Consider the following 26,243-nt stretch of genomic DNA (forward strand, 5'->3'; position numbering starts at 1 on the left):
TGAAGGGAGCCTACAAGAAAGAGGGAGAGAGACAAGAGCAACTTGTGACAGGAGAAGGGGCCAATGGCTTTAAACTGAAAGAGAGTAGGTTTAGATTAGATATTAGGGGAGAATTCTTTACTGTGAGGGTGACGAGGCACAGATTGCACAGAGACGTTGTGGACAACCCTAGAAGGGTTCAAGGCCAGGCTGGATGGAGCTCTGAGCAACCTGGTCCACTGAAAGGTGTTCCTTGAAGGGCCCTTCCAAACCAAGCCATTCTATGATTTTATGATAACAGAATTCAGACAATGATACTTCAGGACAGGAAACTCATATTTGCTCCAAAAGATACTAAATAAAGCACAACATCCCAGGGTCTGATAACTGAGGAATACTTTTTTTACATATGCCTATTTCTAGGCAAACTGAAACACATTATCATTCAGGAAAGAAAAAGAAAGCAGCACACTATGATCCCTCTGTGTGTCTAGAGAGCATGACAATTTGACTAGTCTTGGGTATTTTTTAACAGAAACACTTCAGAATTAAAAGAACTGTCTTGCAACAGTTTTTATCTTCCACATTTGGAAAACATTTGTACCCGTCATACTGGAACACAGAATTACAACCATAAAAATCAGGGGTTTGGATCTCACTGAATAACATTCCTCGCCATTCTGCATGCCTCACATAACCTGCAGTGCATTCAAAGAGGGATGTGAGAGTGGTCTCGCTCAGGCTGGAAGTACAAACTAATATATCTCTTTAAAGAATGTAAAGCCACATACTTCACTCCCTCTTCACTTTAACACCATTTCTGAGATCCATGCACACTGTGGTAAGTGATATAATAACAAGGTGTTGATGATTTAGCTAAAGACATTTGTGGGAAAGGTATGTTCATTTTATGTTCAAACAAAGTCTCCAACTATGTGAACAGTGTTTTCTTGCAGGCCACATAGCATACAAATGGTAAGGCTTCAAACTGGGAGTTTAAATTAAGTTTGAAGTTCTGGACAAAGATCAAATGCAAAAGCATGTTGCATTTAAAGTGTAAGATTTTAGACTGACAGATTAAAATGTGAAGTCCTCATATCTAGACACATTTCATGGCTCTGCTACGGGTTTCTTGAGTGAAGATAAACAAGTCATTTAAATCATGAAGTGTTACAGTGTTTTGATCTCTGAAATAAGGATAGTGACACCTGTTCATCAGGAAGGTTGTGATGATTAATATTTCAGTGAAGCATTTTGGAATCTCTGGGTGGAACTTGATACATAAATATGCAGTGTGATTACTGTTGTAACTGGGTAATTTATTTACCCTGTTTAGATGCTACTTTATACCTTATGTCTTTGTTTGCAGTGGCTTTTCCTGATTATGTTGGACTGCAAACCCTATCTACCTTAACAAGGAAGTTTGAAAGAATGCCATTCAGCTGGTATCAGAATTTATTTTTTTTTTTAATTCTTTCAGCTGTTAGAGAAATTGAGCAGGAGTATTTGGCACTTGGCTTCTAGTATGCATGTGCAGGAATTGCCACCATGAACTGCTGCTTTGTTAAAGATAGTTTAAGATCCAAATTCACTTATCTTTTTCATAAAGAAGTATATTCTCCTTACCTAAGGAGACAGAAGATGTAATGTACATATGTATTTGAATAACTAACAATACATGAGCACCTGCTACAGAAAGATATTAAAAGCTCAGAGGTAACAGTGAAGAAAATCCAGTAAAAATCTTTTATACAGTGGATTTCAAACTACAGACATAGTGAGAGTGAGAAGTTCTAAATCTTTATCATCTGGCTGCTTCCCTTAAGATTTTCCTTAGAGTGTGAGTATCTCTCAGTATATGGATGTCTTGGCATTATACTGTTTTTGCTCCAAATTTCTAAAATGGAAGGAAGCAGGGTTAGAGCAAGTCTGTGCTTTGGCATCCTTAAATGATGCCTTTGCAGACAGTGACAACTCAGCTGCCCAAGAGGGATGGATATTTTCAAATAAGGGTATTTTTACCATAAAAATAAACAAACAATAGAAACAAAGGAAAGAAAAGAAAAAGGAAAAGACAAAGAAAAAGACAAAGACAAAAAAAAGAAAAAAAAAGATAATTAAGGAAAGGAAAAAGAAAAGAAAAGAGTTGTTTGGGTTTTTTTGGATTGTATTCAAAAGTTGTTTCCCCATCACAAGCTATAACAATGTAAGTTTGCTCACCAGCATGGTCTTTTTTTCATATATCCTACATCTATTCTGTTGTTTTGGTGAGGCTTTAGTCACTCCCAGCAGTCAGACCGATATATGAAGCTTTTCATTTTCTTGTTCTTGACAGATCAAATCAGTCTTTTGGTTTGTGAAGATAAAAAAAGAGACAGGTCAGACTTTTATGTCCTTTCATAAGAAGCAGAAAAGAACCAGCTAGAACAAGTTTAAGAAAAAAATACAGACAGCCACATCTCCTTTTTTTTGCCTTTTTCTGTCGGTCTGAATTTCCAAAGTATCAAATACTTTACTTTCTAGTAATGTACATAGCTGTGGTAGGTAGACCTTCTATGATTACTTAGTATTGAGACTGTACAAGGCAACATTTTCAGGATCCTGTTGTCATTGTTCTTACCTTTACCAGACTTTGGGCTGATTATATTTGAAAAAAATCAAATAAAACATTGTATCCATCTCTGATAATTTGATTATGCAAACAATAAGTTGTTTTGCACCTGCTGAAAAAATGCTGCTCACCTAAAAGAAAGTTTCTTGGAGCAAAGAAATTTGATGTATCATAGTGGATTTTCCTTTGCATTCTCCCAGATTTTGGCAACTAAGAAACCTCTAAAAATTAAAAAAATAATAGGTTGTATAATTTCATATTTTCTACAGTGCTCCAAGTAATTTTGTGACTTACACATGCTTTTTTGTGTCAATCAAAATGACAACAAACTGATCTTTTAAAATAAGAGATATGCTTCAATAATCAAGTTTTAGCAGCTTTAGAAGTACATTTTAAGCAAGTGTAAAGTTATGTTCTGGCATTTCTTCAGGACACTTTGTTTCTTCTTGATGGTGTTTTATTTTACAGAAGCGTAAAAGAAGTGACAGGTTATTGTGTACATAATCATGGCTAATTTTTAACTTCAAACACACCTCTGTGATCTTAAAAGCTTTTCATTTGTTCATAGGCACAGGTTTGTACATGCCCTATGCAACATCTGTACTCTGTTTTAACAAATAGCTACAGTGGTGGCTCTTGCTCCCAAAAAGTTTAATTAGATCTGAAAGGCAGTTTAAGCTCTTACACGACTTTAACATGTATGAGCACCATCACAAACACTCCCAACTTTAATTGTGAGGTGCTACAGCTTTTGCAGAAAAATGTTGCATTGCCAAATCCTGCTGAGATTGATAGGTTTCAAGGTAAGCAGCATCTCAGAAGATGTGGTCAGTTGAACTGGGAGTATCTGGGAACCTTCAAGTCTAAGTGGTAAACCCCTCATGCACTCTGGTGCATTTGGTGAATTTTGTGCTCACATACTTAGCTGGTATTTCAATGATATTCAAGATCAAGACAATAGAAAAACATCATTGTCTAGGACCTTGTTCCCAAACACATATTCTCCACTACCACAAAGTTCTCTATGTCATGGATACTCCTCCTCTGGAGGTATCTTTCATTAAAAAATCCTAAACTCTCTTCCTAAGAATGTCATACACATCATCACAGATGAAATGTATTGTAAACTCTATATATTGTTATGTATACAAGGTAATTTACTTTTCATTCAACACAGATAACTAAATAAGACAAAATTAAACACATTCATCAGTAATATTTTTAACTTTGTTGTCAGTTTAATGACATTCAAAGAAGCCATATATCTATTTCAAAGTAGTTTAAAATTTGTTAAAATGTATTATTTAAAAAAATATTAAAAATATCAATTTTTAGAGATTCATATAAAATTCCATTCCTTAAAAAAAACCCTGAAGTAATAAAGCTATTCCTGTATATTTAATATTTAAACCAGTAGTATGATTTTAAAGAGTTCTTGATGTACAATTTTGATCATTACATTTACAACCTGATAACCAAATTAACATCTTTGTAAGAGCCTGAAACAACTCTGTTTTGGAAACTTACAGCAGAAGTAAGCTCAGGGTAGTCAGTAAGAATAGAGTTAATTCTTAAACAATGGCCAAAATTTATTGCTTCAGTGAAACTATACCTACTTATGTCAACTGGTAAATTCGATACTAATTCTGTTCAAGCAAAACACATTATCACTCTGAAAAACATGTGAGTGTTTTTAGGATTCTTTCCCAATTAATTCAATCCCATAGTCCATGATGGTAGTTGTAGAACTGCTGCTCCTGTGCCAGGAGCAGCACTTGAGCCCATAAAATTTCTTTTTGTGTGGTTTCTTGTGTGGATCTGTCTCACTACCCAAAGCACAGAGCAAGGGGTGAGGCTTACAGTAATACCTATTTATAGCTCCTGCTTGCTCTGTGAGAGAGCAAGCAGAGAGTGAAATGGGATTCATCTGTCCTATTTGGTGGCTGTATCCTTTAGAGGAGACAAAAAGTGAGCATTGCCTGGGCTACTGAGAGAGGGACACAGTGCTTGAGTCTCCCTGCAATAAGGTGGGAACTCCTTGCAGTCCACCCCCACGGCCCGCTGTCACTTGATGTTTCACATTTAATCAGTCTATCTTTTGAATTGGTTAGTGGATGGCAGGTTTTGATAAAATGTTTAATTTACAAGTTTCATCTTTCATCTCCTCATATTAAAGTTTTTTTTGGCACATCCCACAAGGAGCTGTCTTGACTTGCAGGTCATATTTTGATACAGAGGAGCCACTACCAAAGGTACAACAACTAAGATAATCCCTCTCCCTGCACTAAAAAGGCTAGGTAAAAATAGATATTAATAAAGCAGCTGTTTAATATCTATTTTATATGGTATAGCTCTCTTGAGTGATTGAAAGTCTATCATTTAAAAAACCTAGCAGTGATGTAGGAAAATGTGCTTATTCACCCTAGATGAACATCATCTCATCAATATTTCTTCCTAGATGCTGAGACAAGTCTGCTGTCATTGCTCAACAAGTCCTGTAGTGAATCTGAGGGAACTGTAAGCATGTTCTTTAGCCGTGCTGTGAGTTCTGACGCTATGCACCAACCTAAAACTGATTTGATTAAACAACATATCCCCTTCTGGTGGGATCTCAGGGCTGTTGCTCACTGTCACAGCTTCTAGTTGGCACTACAGCTTACTGTCTGTCACGCTGTGCCGGTTTGGCCAAATTTAGAAATATATCCTCTGACAGAAGGCAAGTCACCACCCCTCCCCCACCAGATTTGGGGAAAAATAAATTTTCCTCAAAGGAAAGTGAAAGAGATAAAAGCTATTTCTTTAACAAGCACACGGGAAAAGGAAAATAATGCTAAATAATAAAATCTCTCACTGTGGAGAACAAAACCTGGGAAAGTGTTAGAGTCCTCCCTTTGGTCTCCTCGGAGCTGGGGCTTGGCCCAGGGCCAGGCCCTCTGTGCCCGGTGGAAAGTCCTCCCAATGTGCTCTGATACTGAAGCAGTCCAGTAGAAAAGGGAGAAAATCTGAAATCCCAGGGAAGGAAAAAAAAGTTCAACTCTCAGCCTCTCTCTGGAGAAGAGGAAACTGAACAACTGGCGAGGAACTGACCCGGGAGCAGCCAGCCGGGTGCTTCCTCGCTCCCCTGCTGCAGCTGGGAAAAAAAGTCGCTATCTCTGTGTGATCGTGAACAAGCTGCAAACTGCTTTGAAAAAGTTTTGCTCAGTTTTTCCTTCCCCCTCTCAGGCTCAGTTTAGAGGCATAGAAAGGCACAAGAATTAATTTCTGGGCATAGGGCAGCGATACAGGATACACATCATAAAGTCACCCCAAGACACACGCCTTTCTGTGCACTGAGAGGAGCATGCCATACTGCAGTCCTTCTGGCTGCTGCTCTTTTTGGTGGCACCAGACTGGAGATGCCCCACCATGAGTGTTTTTCCCCTCCATTTTTGTGCATACAGGAGGAAGTTTGAGACAAGCACAAAGTCCTTCACTCTGGCATCACTGTTGGAATTAACTGCTCCCAGTAGAGATAGTTGCATGTCACTCCTCTATCTTGATATCTAAAGAGAGAACTTTCAAATTGCCAGCAGGAGTTTTTCAGGGCAAAATTAGCTCTGAGTATTTTCTTTGATGTGTGCTCATTGCTCCTTCACTTTGCATGAAGGATTTCACTACAAGAGACTTACCTTTCTGCATATTTCCCAGCAGTAAATCAAGGAAGTTCCAAATGCGAAAAAAGTGCACATATTGATTTCAAGTATCTGAGAATCTGGAAAGAAATATTCACTGCATTCAGCCTGCTCTGCTTTCTAATAAGGGCAAGAACAGTATGCTGTCATCCTGCCTGGCCTCCTGCCCTCTTGTCTGACATGGATGGCCAGTGTCTCTGTGCCTGATTTTCACCTCCACCCTGATGCCAATCCACCTTACCAGCCTTCTGTCAGGTCACTGGGGTAACTGCTGATCCCTCTAATCTCCTGCCAGGCTATTTTGCTGGCAAGAACCCATTTTGGATGCATGACATTTGGTCTACTTTTACTTTTAGACTGCTCGTAAAAGATAACAAGTACATTTGCTGAAGTCCAGAGTATTTAATACAATAATGCTGCCTAGCAAATACTCTTGTTTAAAAAGAAATTCCACACAATTTGTTTTTCATAAAGTTTTTTGTTTTATTTTATATTTTGATGTATTACGCAAGTCTAAAAACATGAAGATATTAAAAATGGATATACATGGATATATACATGGATACATAAATGGATACACAAAAAAGTGGTGATTGCAACTTGCCAGCGTATAGGCAGAGGCACTTTCAAAAGATTTTATAACAGGAAATGGAAAACTACAGGGAATAAGCTGAGCCAAGCTGAAGCAACATGATCCATAGTACTATACTGCTATATGTATGATGAGGAGTTCTTATTGATAATTACTATACCATAAGAGATCTTCCCAATATATACAGATTTAGTAGTTCAAGGATGTATCTGCTGCCCTGTAGGCTTTTTCCAATGGTTACAGAGTTCACATTCTAGCTATTTTATTGCTTACAAGAAGGAATGACCCAAGTGAGGTAGATTTCTGATTGTCTAACTGTCCGTCACAGTCAGTCTTGGCAGCTAATAGATTCCACCTCTAAGACACTGTAATAAGGTTACAGATAATTATATTTAAGTGTTCCTCTGCAAGGTATCAGATACCTGTCTGTAAGTGAAAATTATATCAGACAAAGGTTGCTAGCTCACGGGGCAGGAATGGTGCAATTCACAGAAAAGTTTAGTCCTCGATGTTCTCTAAATATGGAAGGAGATAATTATTTTCCAAATAGGAATAAGATACAGTAATAATAGTAGTATTATGCAAGCAACACTGTTTAGTTTCTACTTCAAGATAGATAATGTGCTTGCCATATTCCTGAGTGAGTCTTTTATGATAACTGAAATATTATATAATTCATTATTGAGTGAAAACAAGAGCATATTGTTAGGGCATTCACTAATGCAAGCTATCTGTGTCCAAGCAGAGTGCTAAAATCTCTAGCAAGTGTTTCCATATATTATCAAAAATTATCTTTTAGCAACTAAAGAACATAATTCTCCATATTAGGCTTTTGAGAAAATTGGATGCAAAATGTTTCAAAAATCAGAATGACTGTAGCTAATAGCCATGATTTTTGAGTAAAAGAAAATCAAATACTAAGCATAGTGTACAGAGTTGAGTCAGCTATTAGAACAATGTGTGTGTGCTTGCTAAAAAAACCAATAAGAGTACATTTATCAGCAAAATCCTTTTGTTACATTTTTTGGAAAATGTATCATATAAAAGAACTCATAGAGGTATACCTATTGCATTTTTTAAATCTGTTTATTTGTATATTTACTGAATATGTAAGTACATGAACTGCAAGAAAGGAGAAAAAATTCTAAATAAATATAATATAAACCATAAAATAGTATAAGTAAAAAGTTTGTTTAGAAAAAGGGAATTACAGAGCAGTTGACATTACTTCGTTGATGAAATATGATTGGATAATTTAAAGTAAAATTATCTTGTTGTGATGCATGTAGGAAGAAGAGTTACCAGCATGGTCCTTCATGGCAATCTGAGAGCAGGGAAATTTGCAGGCACAGACAGTGTGTACGCACAAATCCACTAAGACTAATGAGAGAACGATCACGGGGCAATGGTCATTAGGCACTTTTTATACTAATTTTAAAGAGCAAATTATAGTTTGAATATTAGAAAAAAACCAAAAGGAAAGTAGGTAAACAACACTGATATGTATAGTGACAACTTTATGAATTAAGATTGCTCCCTCACTTGTATATTTTTGAGCCACCATAGCTAGTTAAATTATTTTTGAAGTTACTTACTAAAACACAAGCTAAAGTGGAATAGTATTTTTCTCAGTTAAACTTTCTGATGAGGACAACTCGCTTTTTATGAAAAGCCTGACTGATGCCACCACCTGCTAACTTGGGATCATTGTATCAGATGATTTCCTTCTACCACCTGCTGTATGGAATAGAGATGGAATCCAGCTGATGTTTTGACATTCTGGTGACAAGATTTTAACTGTTTCTGTAGCCTGTGTTTTAATCTAGGCATTTCCCCTGGAATATTCTGCTAATTTTAATTAGTTCAAAATGCTGCCATTATGAATTTTAAAAATTTGGATCTGGTACTCTGGTTTTAAGAATTATGCTTTTCTTACTCATAATTCAGTTTGATCCCATACCACATCCAAATACTAAATTTACTTTAGATCTTTTACTTTTTTTACTCAATTTGTACTTGTTTTGTATAGGGTTAATTACCAATGAGATGCCAAGCCACAGAGGATGGCATAGTATCTCTAATAACATCTCATTATATATAAATTAGGATGTAGATTGTCCATATCTTCTAGAAACAGAAAGAGGCAGCCATTCAGAAATTACCATAAGTATTATTTTTGCCTGAACAGTTTCACAGGAATGCAAACATGACAAAGTCATGTGTAATTTCTCCCTGTGAGCCCTGATTAGATGTTGCATTTTAAAGAATGTTCTAGGTAACTCACTATATACGCTTATGTACAGTTTCTTGCTTTATAGCAGCACTTCTCAGGAGGTAATGTGCATGTGAGCAAAGTACACACATTCCCCTAAGAGGTCAGACTGCCACTTAATTTCCTTTGAGGCCTCTAGGTTATTCAGTGACTAGGGAACAGTCTTACAGTTTTATTAAGTACCAAATAAAAGTGCTCATTATTGCCTCAAAATGTAATGAGAGAGTTTATCTTTATGCATGTGTGGGAGACATGTTAAAATGACAGTGGAACTAAGGATTTCGCATTCTTTAGTAGTAAATGCATTATTGAGTACAGAAGTTTAATACTTCTCTGGTTTTAGAAATTAAAATGCTTAAAAGAAGAGGGACTTAGTCTTAGAAAGATAAAAGAGGAAATGAATCTGTCTTGTTGACTCAAATTCAAAGTACTTTTGTTTATACTACTGTTACTTAAATATTGTCCATCTTGTGACTCTCCAAGGTCTGAAATCAAATGACCAGATGATTTTGCTTCAGTATTTAGCAAACAGGGTCTACAACACAACACCCTTTGCTTGGCAGGAAAGTCTTAGGATTGTTAATAATAGTTATTTGAATTTTGCTAGTAACATTAGAGTTTGTGTCCTAGGGTACAGAAAGCATACACATGCTCTCTCAATACTGGTTTTAGACAAATGCCTCAGTTTTGTACCTCTCACTGGCTGGAAGTTGCTTTATGGATCTTACATGAAGTGAAACAGTGGCATCTCAGGAAAATATTGCAAACTCTTATTAAATCAGTTTTTGAAGCACTGAGGAAAGTATTCTTGTACTGCTATATCAAATTCCCACAACTAATAAATGCCTTGGTGACCTGTCCATTGAGCAGTCTGAACTTCAAATCTGTTCAGTACAGTAAGAATTTAAGACGTGTTTTAGGTCCTGCTTGGTACCATATAAAGTTATTACCTTTTTGTTCAGTGGCTGAACCAATTTTTTATTTTAGCTCCTTCATTCAAACCTAATCAAAAATTATTTTTTCCTCAAAATTTTTTACTAGAGGATGTAAAAAAATCAGAAAAGCTTTCAGTTTGATGCCATTTCTTTCAAGCTTGCCCAATAACTCTGACTTAGAGATCTCAAGAAGAATGATTCTTGCATTCATTTCCTTTTGGAGTCTTAGTGAGCTATGAAACCATGCAACAGAAAGCTGATCTAACTGCTATACAGTATGTATCTGTTATACAAATTTTCTGATAGGGAAATGGTGAGTTTGTAGTGTATGGAGGAACATCATCAAGAAAATGAGTAACAAATATGCCCAGTTTACTCTATTGAACAGTTAATGGAAACACAAGATCAAATTTCCTTTGGAAGAAATAGAATTAAACATGGATTTTCTCCTGAATGAATTCTGTAAGTGCTGGATGGGATAAAACAATTCTCCTTAATTCGTTTTGTAAATCTAAAACTAAATTCAGATGAAATAATCTCCTGAACTTATATATATTTATCAAAGTAACAATTTCTCTGTAATCTCCTTGCGTAGTTAGGGCATCACTACCTTCTGCAAAGTCAGCATTTTTAATTTGGCTATCAGGAGATTATCTTTCGGAATTACTAAAGATGGAGAGACAGCAGAGGTCTTTACATGCAGCTTTGTATTGCTTTGCTATGGAAGCCCTCATCCATCCACTGTCTTGGTGATCAATTTGGTATTTTTCTTGTGAGTCTCATAGCTGGGAAAAATAGTGTCTGAAGGAAAATAAAAATACTCCATATCTGAGAAAAGACCACAATGAAGTTTCTGGTTTGCTAATTCAGTGACTATCAGCTGGCAGAGGACTGACAACTCTTTTCCTAGAAGTTTCTTGCAAGACATGAAGCATATACTCTCTCCAGGAAAGCCTGTTAATACTACACATGATTTGCCTCTCCTTTTGTCTTCAGCAATTTCATAGTCAGAGTTATGAATTCTAAAACATGAATAGTATTCTAACAATGAGTAACAATATTTGGTCCAGTAAGATATTGCAATGATCCATGAATTTGTGATGTTCCAGCATTTGTGTGATACAACTATGACCATACTGTCAGAACAGTGAAATTAATGCTAAACAAGCTCACATCTCCTTTTGAAACACAGCACTGGGATATGAGGATGTCTCATGATGCTAGTGTTGTGCTCTAAGTAATCTTTTTCACCGTGCTATAGAACCACACCTAGCAGAGTGATTTGAGTTCAGATGCCTCTGGCTCCTCCTAGTCTGTGTGCAGTTCACCACATGGACACATACTTTAATGCAAATCTCTGGGTTTGAGGAGTCAAATTCCTGCTGAAGCCAGCATTTCTAAATGGCACAGTGTACCACTGGGCAAACACAGATTTGAGTTAGCACAATTAGGGACCATTTCACTTGCTATTAATAATTAGATGCCCGATTTTATGACTGCTGTTAGTGTCTTGGAATGTTAAATTTATATTCTCTTGTAGACTAATTTTAGGTACTACACAGAGTGGAACTCTGAAAAAGGCTGGTAGCTAGGAGAGTGCTATGTGAGCCAAACTATCCTTGGCATAACTAACAGTGTTGATATGAGAGATGAATTGGGCACTATGTCTCTTTACTTTTTCTCCAGACAGAGAAACAGCTGCAGTGTGCTTGTGACTTTAAAAAAAAAAAATAAAGCATGCTTTTTGGCAGTGAGTGTACATGCCTTTGTCTTCACATTACAGTAATTCTTATTTTTCTGGATTATTTGTACAGAATCACTTTACATCTCAGGTTAGAGGTTTTTTCTTGTGCATGCTTCTCTATGTGGCAACCTACATTTGCCTCTCCTTGAAATTCTCCCATCCAATACAACAGGTGCTCTGTGCTGATGGAGCACAAAGACAGGGTGAAGTTCAGAGCAGGATTCCTGACTCAGGCTTAGCAGAAGGCACAAATCAGTCTGCTTCTGTCCTGTGTCACTGAGCCCCAGTACACCCATGGTACTTGCCTGCACCAGGATGGGTGTAATACCTTGTAGCTGGCATATTCCTCTTGGCTGTCCCTTCTGGGGAATTTGTGATGATTTCAAAGTCCTTGTCTTCACTTGTTACACAAAGAAATAACATTAATCAATCATAAGCTTCTTAAATTAGTAGGTGTGATTGCCTGGTATATATCTGTTTGCAAATAATACTTTTTACCAGTAAGTTAGTATTTAATAGACAAAGCTACAAAATTATTCATATAAAAATCATTCAGGATCTCAATAAAACTAAGTGAAGCAAGTTTAGATTACATTGTATGGTATTCAGTACCTTTCACTCTCTATGTAAACCTATATTTCACAGGACAAAACTTGACAAACAACTTCATGTCAAATAATATAAAAATTATGAACCTGCTGTTACTTTTGATTAAGGAACAAGTAATTTACAGACATTAACCTTAGAGTAAGTCACCACTGTTGAAAAACTTCTATAGTGTGAATGCAGATAGTAGCAGAAATGTATACATACTGGAGGGGGGGGGGGGGGGGGGGGCAACTCCTTTTTTTTCCGCAGCAGTATGTATCAAAATCACAGGGCTAGTCATGCAGGAACAGCTCAGCTGCCAACACACAGAGAACACTGATTGACCCCCCGAGACACCTCCCTCCAAGGCCAGCTCCCGCGGCTCCCTGCAGATGGAGTTGTGCAGGAGGCACGGTGGGGCACAGAAGGGAAGGGCTATGGGATAGGCAGCGAGCCAGGCTCACTGCAAGGCTCAGCGTCTGGACAAGGCCAGCCTGCTCCTGACAACAGTAGCCTTGAGCAACAGGGACTCGGGCCACTCTTGTCCCTGTGCTGGAGCTCAGATGGCTCCATGGTGTGTATATATATATATATATATATATATATATATATGTATATAGTACTAATATCTCAGGATAAGTGGATGAATCGATTTGTGCAATGTGCTTAGTGTCCTGTCAAGAGCAGTAAATAAGAGCCTGAAGGCCTGATTTAAATTGCATTCCACAAGACAGAAAAATGCCAAGATATAATAATAAAGAAGTAAAAAAATATATTCCATAAAGTCTCCTTTTTAAAATAAAATTTGTTCATAAGTCTTACTTTTTATAACAACTTTGCTTACTTGTGAAATACTGTCTTTGCCTTTTCTGAATGAGTGACTTTTATAACTCTATTTGCCACTTTGTGATTTTCAGCCAAAACCACTTACAAAAGGACACTTAAATCAAAAAAATGGAGTCAAAAAACAAGTGAAAAGATTTAATAGCCAATCTGTGGTCCTAAGGAAGGAATTTTTTAATTTTTTGTTGTGCATTTTCAAAAATCCTATTCTTGTATCTGGTAAGCCTTATCTACTGCAGCATTTTAAGTGCACAATACAAATATTTGAGTAATCATGACCTAATTGCAATTCATTTTGTCCATGAAATCCTAGTGAAACCCCAAGGAGGACAAGTGATTTCAGCAAGCACAGACTATCTGTCTATTTCATTGACTTGCAAAGTAACTGGTGAAACATACTTCATTCCAAACATAACAACTGAAAGAGATAAGTGAAAAGAACAAATACGGTAAATAGATGCATTTATTTCACTAACGTAGGAGGCATTTTAAAGACAACTATTCAATAGCAGGCTCTAATGTCAATGAGGATTTAATGAAGTCAGAATACATTACATCTCTGAGGACTGCACTTGCAGATGCAAACCAGCACAGTTCCACTGCCTTAGCTGGAGCTTTACCAGTCTATAACTTCTAGCCTTGAAAAATCTTATTGAATATTCTCAGTTGTGCATCCTTTCTTCTTCTGTTTCTTTGTAGTCAAAGACTATTTTCTCCTGATTTTTCCCCTATATCTCTGTTCTTTTAATAGGTCTTTTCCTTTCCATTTTCTTCTCCACTTCAGTCTTTTCAGCTTTCTCCAATAACCTTTTGTTAAATTTTTGTTCCATAGAATCATAGAATACTCTGGGCTGGAAAGAAGCTCTGGAAGTCACCTACGCCAACCTCCTGCTCAAAGCAGGACTAATTTCAAAGTAAATTCAGGTTTCTCAGGGCTTCCTGACCAGATGAGTTTTGAGTATGTACAAGGATGGAGACTGCACAACCTCTCTCTGTCTTCTTGTTTCAGTACTTAACTCCCCCCTTTTTTTTAAATTTAGTTTTTAATATTTCATTATGGTTTTTTTGCAGTTCTGCTTCTTTGAATAGCTTCCATAATTCTTCATCTTCATTTCATCCTTATGCCTGTCTCTACCCTTCTACCTCTAAAAGTTATAGCAAACATACTATTTCCATGGTTTCTATATTTTCTGATGTATTTATTTTTCTTTGTAATAGAAATATACCTCTTGCTTTGATATGCAGGGTTGTATTTGCCCCTCACAAGATTCAAACTGATGCCATATGGGTACAGGTCAAATGAATGACCGCAGCTTATTGCCCAAAGACATTCAGGTAACATGAACACTACCAGATCTGCCTTAACCCCCTGCCTTATTGTCCTTTGCTCCTGCACAGCTAACCCATCTTGCATTTGAAAATCAGACGTGTGCCTAATACCTGTAGAACTTCAGTGGTTTTTGAAGGAATAGTGGCTGCTAAGTATAAAAAGGTGTTCAACTGTCAGGCCTCACATTGCCTGAATCACCAGATTCATGTTTGGAAATTTACTTTTTGTTTCAGTTGAAAATTTGGAAAAAAAAGTGGCTTATCTCGTTTTTGTCCATGGCATTGACAGGAACTACTGGAACATCTGTCAGTCTAAATGAAGGTTGGCAATTTAATTTAGATTAAATTGTTCTAAACAGTCAGCTTCAAGGAGAGATATACCTTCAATACTTACCATAGAAGACCTGGGATTCCATTCTCACAAAGAATACAGGGAAAGCCAAACACATTAAAATGAGATTTAAGAAAAGTAATTTTATTGCTTTAAAAATATTTGCATTTGAAGTAAATGTCTTTCCTAAAATACTGAAAATACATACATTGTTAAAAAATGGAGTAATCTTCTGATATTTTCTTTGAAGTGATCTACAACAAAGCTTTGTGCTTGAATTGGGAGCACTGAACCTTTGACTTTCCTGATGCTTAGTGCTTCTGTTTATTTTTACAACAAGTAACTTTGCAAATCATAAACAAGTGAGACATCACATCTGAATCAGTGGGTATTTGCTTACATTTAACGAAGTAGTGCCCATTTGCTTCATCACTGACAGCCATTTAAGTTGACTGGGAAGGAGATAACTTGCTGCACTCTGAAAACTGTTTCAATGAGTAAGATCCAAGAAATGGGAAAATTCTAATTTGCTGGAGAAATCTGAGACATGTACAACAATTGCCCCTCTCGATTTAATGTCTTTCTATTCTTTGTACATTTTATGCCAGTAAAATCAAAGCACTAAACTTTGCTCTACTTTTGCTCTACTCTACTTTGCCCATGTGTGTTCTACAACGGGACACCTCGGGATGCTGGAATGAGTCTTGTATCTTCATGCTTCTGGCGTGTGCAGAATGGACCTCTCTCCTCCCACCTCCTATTCTTTCTCACACCCAATTCTCAGAACAGGAGTTCTGTTTACCTATCATGATCAGTGTGCTCTGGTGTATGCAGTTTAAAAGAAGTAGTTTGAAATTCTTGGTTTTTTCTTGGATTTCTTTGATATTCATGGTATTTGGAGACATAAGCTTTCTGTTTGCTTTCACTTTGCAGAACTCTTCAGATTTAAAATATTTTTTTTCTTTTCATATGACTGTGCTTATCAGTGATCCCACATAGAGAAAACAGTTTAATATGCATCTGAGTGGTTCCATCTTCTGAGTAGTCAAGAAGAAATTCAGTATTCCCAACAAGACTCAATCTTCTCAAGATTATGCTGGATACCAATATACACTGGAACAATCCAGATATTCCTTCTACAACCCTGGATTCTTGACAGGGGATGTATGATTTTATTCTATCAGTGAAGACTGTTTCAGTACTACACAGCTTCCCTCAAGGCCTTATTCCCGCATTTCAGGAGAAAAGTATTTTCTAACATGCTTTCAAGTAAAACAGATAATCCACACGCTCCATGCGAGGGATGCCGGGCTCCCCGAATGGTGGGACAAGCAGCTTTACGAAGTCTTTCCCCAGACAGAACAACCTAAGCAAAGGAGCTGGAGCTAGAACAAGTCCTGTCTGTCGACACCGTGGTGTCAGGCTCTGCCTGGACATCCCCTTCATTCGAAGTTGCGTGGGGAAACGGCTCCCCTCCAGAGCTGAGGGGAAGGGCACGGTGATCGGCGGGGGCTGCGTGTCGGTGACACTGAACCTGTGGGACACTCACACCGCTGGATTTCACGGCACGGCCTCTGCCGTTCCCGGTGGGAATGCGGCGTTGCCAGGCTTTTCAGAAGCCCGTATTTTTGCTAGAGAGACACCTCTCCCGTGCGGTAACGCCGCCCGCACCCGGGGCGGGGGGCGGCGGGATGGGGCCGAGAGTCCCGGGCCGGCTCTGCCCACGCCGGGGGCGGCCGGGGAGGGGGGGCTGCCCTCCGCCATTGGGCGGCTCGTGCCCCGGGGGCGGGCCGGGCCCGCGCCCGCTGTGAACTGCGGAGATGGCCCCGCCTGAGGGCAGCGGGCATCTCCGCGCCGCCCCGCCGCCCGCGGGGGCAGCGGCACGGGAGGCGGAGGCAGGGACGGGACGGGAAGGGAAGGGCAGGGCCGCCCTCGCCCACCCCGGCGGCGGAGAGCGAGCTGGGGGAGCGAAGGCGAGGGGCGGGAGGAGAGGGAGCGCGGGGCGGCTTCCCGCGGGCGTGTGCGGGAGCGCGCAGGCGGCGGGACACGAGGAGGGGCGCGGGGCGCATGGAGGAGCGGCGCGGTGCGGGGTCGGCCCGGGCGGCCGGCGGGCGCTGAGGCAGCGGCGGCCCGGGGGCGCTGCGGGCACGGCCGCCGCGGAGCGAGCCATGCGGGGGGCGAGGCGGCTGGCGGGTCTGCTGTGCCCCCTCTCCCTGCTCGTCACCGCGTCGTGGGGAGTCCGCTTCCACCCCGGACAAGGTAAGCGAGCGGCAACAAAGGCGGCGACCGGCCCGGGGGTCCTGGCCCCACGGCGAGCGCCGTGCCCTCCGGGGCAGCCGCCGCTCGCCGGCGGGCGGGAGGAGGGAGCGCTCCCTCCCGGGGGCGGCGGGTGGCGGGGCCGGGCGGCCGCCGCGGGGTCTCGCCGGGAGTGCTGGCGGCAGGCCCCCGCCCCCCGCCTGTCACCGGACCCCGGGCTGCGGCTACGAGGGCCGTGCCAGGAGCCGTGCGGATGCCAGCGAGGGGTTGCTGCTGTGCTGCTGTGTCAGGCTGAGCCTCCTGCCTTCCGTTGCAGAGACCTTAGTGAAGCAGCTCTCCTCTTATGAAATCATCACACCTGTCCGAGTGAATGAGTTTGGAGAAGTTTTCCCGCACACGCATCACTTCAAAAGGAGGAAAAGGAGCTTGGACGCACCGCTGGAGCCCGCTGCTTTCCGAACACATTACCAGCTCAGTGCATACGGGCAGGTCTTCCAGCTCAACTTGAGTGCTGATGCAGGCTTCGTTGCCTCTCAGTACACGGTGGTGCACGTCGGGGCCCCGCAGAAGCAGTCCTCCCCTGACTTGCGCCACTGTTTCTACCGCGGGCATGTCAATTCCCAAGAGACGCACATGGCTGTCTTCAGCATCTGTGGTGGTTTGGTAAGCATGTTGGTCACTGCTTCCTGTCTCCATTCATATTCTCCTCCCTGAAAGAAATGTAGTGGGATGCCTTTGCTGGAGAGCTAAGCTGGAAATTCTTGGGCGTCATTCCAAGTAGTTGGTCACGAAATGTCTTGGCATCAGCCTTGTGCCGTCATGATGATACTTTTCTGGTGGGATATACAAATGCTGCTTTCAAAGGATCTCTTGCTGGCCAGTAATATGGTTGGTTGATGTAACTCCTGACACCAAGAGCATTATAATGTAGGAAAAAGCATGGCTTAGAAACACAGTAAGCTATTGATTCGATAAAATGATGCTGTCAGTTGGCATTGGTTATGTGTTCGTAGCTTAACAGATATTGTGGTTGTGAATGAGTAGTAATGGTAGTTGAGATGATGAGAGGAGCTGGTGTTGATCAGTTTCTTCCTCAGCTTTCAGCAATACTGGAGAGGTATGTTATATCCTTGTAAGTGTGCACCGGTGCTCTCTAAACACATTTCTGCTAAAAGGGAATAGGAAATTCTCTAACTTAAGTGGAAGTGTGTCTTTGAAACACTTCTTAAGAACTAAGTTGAGTAAACAAATCAAAACTCCAACGATATACATTCTGTACTTATCCCTTCATAGCATTTGTTGTGTCTTCCAAAGTGATAATGGAGAAATAGTACTGCACAACTGTCTATGAAAACAGTTGTGCTGTGTTGCTGATTTTTATAGTTTCGTGCCTAGAAACATGAAGACTGATACCTTGTGCTTTACCACATCTCTGCTTATTGAAATGCCAAGGACTAGTTGTGTGACATGCCCACTGTAGAAATACAGCATTGTAAATATTACTGTGAATTTAAGATCCATTTTTTAAATTTAAGTTCCATTTTTTTTGCAGTCAGTCAGGAAAGTAAAGGTCCAAGACTCTTATTTTTGGGACTCAAGAAAATCCAACTTCATATACTAGGCTCTTTCTAGTAGCATACAGAAAATAGAATGCAATTGGTTGGATGCATTTAGGACTGTTTAAAGTGTATTAAAAGAAGGCGATACACAGGACAGAAGAGAGAATCAGAGAGAATCATGGTATTTGAGAGAGACGTCTCTTTCTTGTACGTCTTGGATATTTGGATATGTACCATCTTGGTTTTGGGTTGAGGTGTGTAGACTTTGGATAGTCCTTGGAAATTACTGGAGAAGCAAACATTTGAAAACAGCAACTCTGTATTCATCCTAAGTTTTGTTTATATATCTTGCTTTACAAACAACTGTCATTGGTTCTTGACTACATTATCCAAAACCCAATTCAAAACTATATCAAATACCTTGATACGTTTACTAGCTCTACTAAGAGGGAGTAGGAAAGATGAGGAATCACAAATAGGGTTGGCTTTTTTTTATTTCTTCCATGTTTCATATTTTAATAGATACTCAAATACTGTGTCATTGAGAGTAGTGGCATACTTTATATGGAATAAACAAGAGAAGTTTTAAAGACTTCTACTTTCATAACCTTTGCTGCCTGTTGGAATTCTACTCCTGTAAACTCTTGCTTTGCATTACTTGAAGGGACCTCATGCATTGAAAATAACTTTTCTGCAAGATATGTACTTACTGCTGTTAAAAGTTGTCTCAACCACCTTATTTATCAGTTCTCAAATTCTTCAGCACAAGACCATCTTCTTCCCTAAACCAAGATGAATGTGTCACTTTTTGTTTCTCTCCCCACTCCTCCTTGCTGATACATTACAGTATCTTCATGTATGTGTATGGTCAGAGATCCCTGAGTGCCTTTAAATTAGGCCTCCGCCTCTTCTAGATGAGCCTTGTGAACTTTCACTGCAGCTTCCAGCTGTACTTTGTGTCCTCAGTCATTGCCTGGCTGATGGAATGCCCAGTCTGAGCCACCAGCAAAGACCTTTCTGTTTCGGTGCTCTTTCACCTCGGACCTTCTCTCACCTCTCATTTCACCTTCTGCCCAGGCAGACACAGCCTTGGAAGGTAGTATAGCCAGTGTTGTGTCTGCTTTCCCCTCAGTGGTGGAGGTTTTCAGAAGAGGAAGCAGAGCCTCCATGGATGCTCTTGCACTTCTGTGGGATATGCCTATAGTTTGCCAGGGAGGGATTGTATGGTCGTCATAGCCAGCTGCTTGCATGTAACTACACAGAGTGTCCTCCAACCTGACTCAGAACCTTCAAGCTAATGTTCTTCCTCATCTTCATGGAGTCTGCCTTGTGTGACTGCCAAAGGAGAAAACTATTTTGGTGTTTAGAGAAGAATGGATGTGAAAAGAGGGAACTACAGACCAAGTGGAATTGTCTCGTGAGATCTTGTCCTCCCTGAATGCATTCCCCGTTCCTAGATGGGACTACCCTCAAAAATGAGTAAAAAGATGTTTTTATTCTCAAAGTTTTTAAAATTTCATGGGTTGGTGCATTCAACAAATATACCTGCAAAAATACATTAGTCAGTTATTGCTCTTTTAATGAACGGTGCCATGCATTGTAAGTACATCCAGACATTTAAAGTCTGACTGCTGCTGAGGTAAGATACTATTTATTGTAAGCGAGACAGTAGAAACCAGACTAGTCACTCAGTGGCCTTGTGTTACTATATTTATTTTAAGTAAAATCCCTTCTCTTTGTAGGATTGCTGAACTTGAGTTTGGAGTATGGAAGTTAAGGTACTGCTTTCAACTATTAGGTATAGTTATATGTTCCAGCTTTGCATATATAAGGGAATTGCTTTCACCAATGCTGTAAAAGCTAGGGAGGAAAAAATGACTTGTACTTAGTTGTAAAGGTACAGGAAGTGTAACAGTGGAATTTTAAAAATTGCTCTGGATATATGCCTGAGTCATGTGAAGTGAAACCAGGTACCTGTGTTCGCTTTATCCTGCAGGCATCTATCCCCATGGTCTGTCTGCATTCATTCACAGCTTCATTCTTCCTTCTCAGGTTCCTGCTTTTCTTTTTTTTGCATTCTCAATTTGCATGTGTTCTCCCCTTCCACTCTGCTTTGCCATTTCACCCTCAGTTAAGCCTTTTCCTGCATGTGCTAAGAGCATGTACAACCCAGAGTACCTGTGGAGCACTGCTTAATGGCTCCTGACACCCTGTATGCAGTTTTGTTGTGTTACATTTCAGAGCATGCCCTGGGTTCAGGGGCGCAAATGACACAGGGAGGTTAGAAGGTCAGCAGGGAGTCTGTAGTAATTGAGAGGAGGGAGTGTATAATTAGGGAACCTTGGGATCTATCAAAGGCAGAAGGTCATTTGGAGTGATGGCCTGGCTGAACATGTGATCACATACAGGCATATTTCTTGCATCTTTAGTGTAATTTTTGAGATTTCATGCTTTATTTCACTTAATTTTCTTAAGTTCTATCTTTTTTACTTTTACTACATTAGTCAGTTTTAGCTTCCTACAAACATGGGAAATGGGATCTTCTGAGGATGTCCCTGGATGCTTGTAGACTAAAGAGACCTTTCAAATGTTATCCAGGCAGCAAAATCAAAGAGGTAAAACCCCAAATAGTTAAAAATCATTTAACTTTTGAGAACATATTGACTTACTAGTTTAATGACAAATGCAAGCAAATACCCATGAATGAAGTGTCTTATAAATGATGATAGCTCACTTATTTTAACTAGAATGCATCTTCAGTTCCTAGCAGGACCCCATCTAAAGAAAGATGCTTTTTGTTTTGTTTTGTTGTTGGTTTTTTTGGTGGTTTTTTTGTTTGTTTTTGTTTTTTTCATTATCCTGAATGAATGCTATAGAAACAGTTTGTCTAGTCTTTTGAGAAGCCTGGTACTTTTTCTCAGGGGTTAGGAGGGTGTTGACTGATGCTGAGGATAGTTAAAATCAGTTTTTGTGAGCTAGAAGAGTGCTTAAGTGCCAAAGGTGTTTTATGTGACTGCTGTGAGAAAGATAAGAAGGAAAACATACATCTTTTTGGGTGTATGGTGTGGTGTGTAGAGCAATTTTACATGCTCACTGACTGGGAGAAGTTAGGAATAGGAAAGTACACATGAATCTCTTCTTGCATGGATTTGCCAGCTGTCAGCTTCCTGCAGCCCAGGAAGGCAGGACCGCTTTGTTCCAATGTAGCTTTGGAGTGTGACAAGTTTCTTCTTTGGCAGCTCAAGGAAGCCCTTGGGTAACACACCCTTACTGCACATCAGACTTACTTTTGTCTGGAGAATGGCAAGAGCATGAACCTAAGTGTGGATCTTCACAATCCTCAGTACAGGAGGCTGTGTTTATTTTTTATTAATACAAGTCAGTGAATCACCTTTCTGAGAGGTTTTGAAAAGAGCTCTGTCTGCTGCTATGGATGGGTAGAGTGGCTTCTTTTAAGAAAAAGCAGGCAATCCTGAAATTTGTCTTAAAAAAATGGATTTTTAATTGTTTGGTTAAAAAACCCCCACAATACAAAGCCCAAAAACTTGCTAGAAGCTACTGCTAGCATAGCCAGCATCTAGTTTCTAGTGGAGATGTAGTGCAGGTAACAGACTCCAAATATTTGCTCCCTGGTTTTGTGCTCCTTAGTACTAACAACTTCAATGAGTGAAACGACTTTTTTTTTTTCTAAGAACCTTTAACACTTGTAACTGGAAAATATGCTTACCTTGATGTAATTTAATGCTTTAACTCATAAGCTGTCACTTCAAAAAAGTTACTTTCTAAATCTGGAAGGCAGGATAGTTTCAGCATTCAGGTTACATTTATAACGCTAAGAGCATCCATAAGGCACATACTGGGTTTCATAGTTTTTTGTCTTAGTGTATTGATTCCGTCATAAGCTAGAAAAAAAATCCTATTAACATTTCAACTCAAGGCAATTGATTCTTGCTTGAGCAAACAGTCTTATTGCTACTGGCTGAGTGATGTGAAGACTTCCACTTAGTAGTTCTGGTTTCTCGTGTCATACACATATATAAGCTGAGACTCCAGCTCTGGATCTGCGAAACAGGAAAAGCTTCAGTGCTTCCATTATAGCCCTGTGCATTTTCTCTGTCTCTGATCAGCACAAAGTGGTTTTAAGTAAAAGGTTTCACTTTGCAAGTTCAAGATGAAATGTTCTTTCTTTTTGGCTTGTTATAAAATGGTAAGACAATTTAGGTCCCCCCTACAGCTGTTCTAAAACCCCTGAAACTTCTCCAGTATGTTTTCCTCAGGCTGTTTACATCTCTGCCTTTCCTGAAAATATTTCTAGAGATGCAATACCTTCACACATGGGCCAGCACAGATCAGCAAATACAGGTGGTAATTGCAGTTTTAAACTGAGAAGATACATGAAGTTGCAGATTGTGCAGCTGAAGGTCTGTCACTGAAGGCTGCCCTGCCTTCTGCCCACATCTGTGTCTAGTGGCCTTCCTCCTTGGTGGCTACTTGGGCACATTCTGTTTGCCAAATAAATTGTTTTGATGACCGCAGCTTGTTCTTAACTGCTGCCTTTATTGTTTGGATCTATGTGACACAGGCAAATTTGCTGAAATGCTCTGGGCAGCCAAAGGAGCTTTGTTTTATTTCTCTATATATACACACACATGTTCATTAAACTTCGAGGAAGTACACAGAAGTTTCTGTGCATGAGTGTGAGTGATAGGAGTGTCAGGGGAGGGCAGAGTACACAACATATGGCCCTTTGCTGTCACTAGGTAAGCTAAATTACTGGTGTGCGACTACTGTGGTTTTTTGTGTGGGGGGGCAGTTTTTTGTCTGAACTTAATGCTTCCAGTCCCAGGCGGCAGTCAACAGCTGTTGTGGATCTCAGGAAACTTTGTACTCTTGGGGAATAGGTAGGCTTCCCACATGTGATAGTGTGTATCTGCAATAGTCTCAGTTCTCATTCTGTTTCAGACATATCCTCATGTAGAAAATGGGGAGATTAGGGTGGTGAAGCCAGACACTGAGAACAGTTAATACCTTCTGGGAATGCACATATTGACAGAAGTACTCAAGGTAGCTTACTGTGTGGCTGACTAAGGTGAAAATCTAGCCATAGCTTGTGTGCTTTTGAGCGATAACTGCCTGTGATGGTGCTTATGAGGTCAAAAGGACTGTATGGAGCTATTCATCTCCTAGTGAGAGAAGAAGGTAGTTCTGCATCTGCTTAAATACATCAAAACTAGGAAGTTCTCTTTAAACAGAGATAAGCTGCAAATGTAAATTTGCTTGACATTTTCTGAGGCAGACAAGATGATGATTGAGTTTCCTCCAAGATAAAGTGTACAGATCCCCTAGGTCTGCATTCTGTCAGAATACTTAGCTTGATGATAGTTTAGGTCTTGAAGCCAAGTCCCCTAAAACTTAAAAGCCAAAAATCCACTCCTTCTGAAAGTAACCCCCAAACAAACAAGAAAATCCGTTTATGTATATATACATTTTGTTTTGCCAATTTCAGCCGGTATTGCAAGATAACTGTTTTTCTGTAATGGAATCTCCATGTATATATCTATTTTAAAGAAGTTGTTATGCTTATTTTTAGTTGATTGTCTAGCTTGTTCATTGTGAACTGTATATAAAGGTAAAAATAAATAAATGACCCCTCTCTCTTCCTTCCACTCCAATGAATCTTGTTAATTTCCATGAACCTCTACTCTTTCCAGGTGGCTTTGAGATTGTTTTTTTTAACATTCTCACAAGTTGTCTGCTATTTAGCCCCTCTGTTTTTGCTACAAATTTTATTTAGAAACTCCTGGAATACAGTTTTCACCAGGCTTCAGCCAGACTTTCTTGCCTAGAATAGCTTCACAAAGGAATCCTTAGGGTACCTAGTGCTGGGTTTTATACTTTCTACAAGAATAATCTTTCCCCTAGATGTTCCTTGTTCCTGAGTGAAAGTAGCTTGGCAGTAAGGACACTGGATCCAGTGCTATAGTTATCGTATGGTTGTCGGTAAAGTGTGATCTAAACATACGAATAGGTAAAATCCCTTTATGCATTTACATAGAACTTAAATTTCAATCTGGAATTAAGAAATTTTATCTAACCAATGGTTAGGTGTCTTTGCAGGACACGGCACTTCCAAGCATAGGTGAATGCCCCATTGTCATGGTATCCTGCAGTGGTAGGGAGGAGAAGAGAGATCCAGCAGCCAGGCATTGTGCAGCAAGATTCCCTTATTTAATTATTTTGCAACTCTTTTATAGACTTTTTTCTTCATAGTCTGATTGGTTAAAGGATCAGCCACCCCTTGAGGTGATTGGCTAAAATCCTAAAACATACATTGTCAAAATATTTTTCTACTGTACCATAAACAAAGCTCTGCAAGGTCGCAGGTGTTCATAGTTTTTGTAGAACTCTGCTAATATCTTCTGTGAGAGAGAAAAATATCTCACGGGACTGGAAGGAAGCAAGAGAAATTCTTGCTAGCAGCAATATTTGTATCCATACCCCATCAATTCCTTTAATTGTGTGATTACTGTCAGCTCATGCAATCTTAACATCACAGAATTTGTAAGATATAATTAGATGCCTATAACAAACTTTTAGCATTTTATTCTCTAAGAACTTCAAAAGTAATGTTGCTTTCAATCACTTCTAAAAACATATTCTACCAGAAAGCATTCATTGCTATTTATTCATTCATATTTCTTCCCTGCTGCTTTGCTGGTGTTATTATTTATGATTTTATTACTATTTTCTTATCTCTATTATATTAGGTCTGATCTTAACACATTAGCTTGAACCGCTATTTCTTACTGTGTTTCTAGCTGAATTATCTTCTAGTAGAAATACTTTTTCCAGATGTTGGCAGTGTATTATGATCACTCTTAATACTTTTTTCTTTAATTAAGCAATGCTTAAGTCTTTCATTATAAAATATTGTAATAGTGAAGCAGGAAGAAAAAAGTGAAGGGCTTCTTACATGATTCAAGAGCTTTGAATAAACAAAAGGGGAGGGATAGGAGAGAAGAAAAGAATAATATAAAAGGACGGGATTTTGTAATTTACTTTGGCTGTTAAAGTGCTCTTGCTGTAAACTACTTGCAGTTTTTTAAGTGAGTTAAGAAGCCATGCTTGAAGGACATGAGGAGTACTTGAGCACAGGAGTTACCTGGGAGGGAGTCTGCCAGCTTAGAGTCTAGTTTCCGGAGCTTCAGTTGTTCTTTTAGAGTTTTTATGAAACTGTTCCAATTTTGCTTATTGGAATGGTTGGACATATTAATTCCTCATTTCTGAAATCTGCTATATATCCCTTATGTTTTCCATGTGTTCTGCAAACTTTATAGGCAAAGATGTAATTTGTATATGGGCATAGTGCATTCCTCAACCATAATTTTGAAATATTTATTTCTGTAACTCTTGCAATAGAGTTAATATTGGTTAAGACTATACAGTTTTAAGCCACTTTAAACCACTAAGTCATACCATATAGTGAGTAGCTGTGTTGATCCCCTGAACTTTGATTTAATATAAAGTGTCTAG

The 26,243-nt window shown here is 39.5% G+C and overlaps 1 protein-coding gene across 1 annotated transcript in view; it reads left to right on the forward strand.

Annotated features, from left to right (window-relative positions):
- Positions 1-17,063: 17,063 nt before the first annotated feature.
- ADAMTS20 (ADAM metallopeptidase with thrombospondin type 1 motif 20) overlaps positions 17,064-26,243 on the forward strand; it is a gene marked incomplete at both ends in the record, with an annotated part of 84,724 nt that continues 75,544 nt past the window's right edge. The window contains 2 exons of the mRNA XM_082279728.1: positions 17,064-17,154; positions 17,468-17,814. Coding sequence (XP_082135854.1) covers positions 17,064-17,154; positions 17,468-17,814 — 438 coding nt within the window. The remainder of the gene's footprint in view (positions 17,155-17,467; positions 17,815-26,243) is intronic.

This window comes from Coloeus monedula (genome assembly GCF_965178545.1).
Source record: "Coloeus monedula genome assembly, chromosome: 4".
NCBI lineage: Eukaryota > Metazoa > Chordata > Aves > Passeriformes > Corvidae > Coloeus > Coloeus monedula.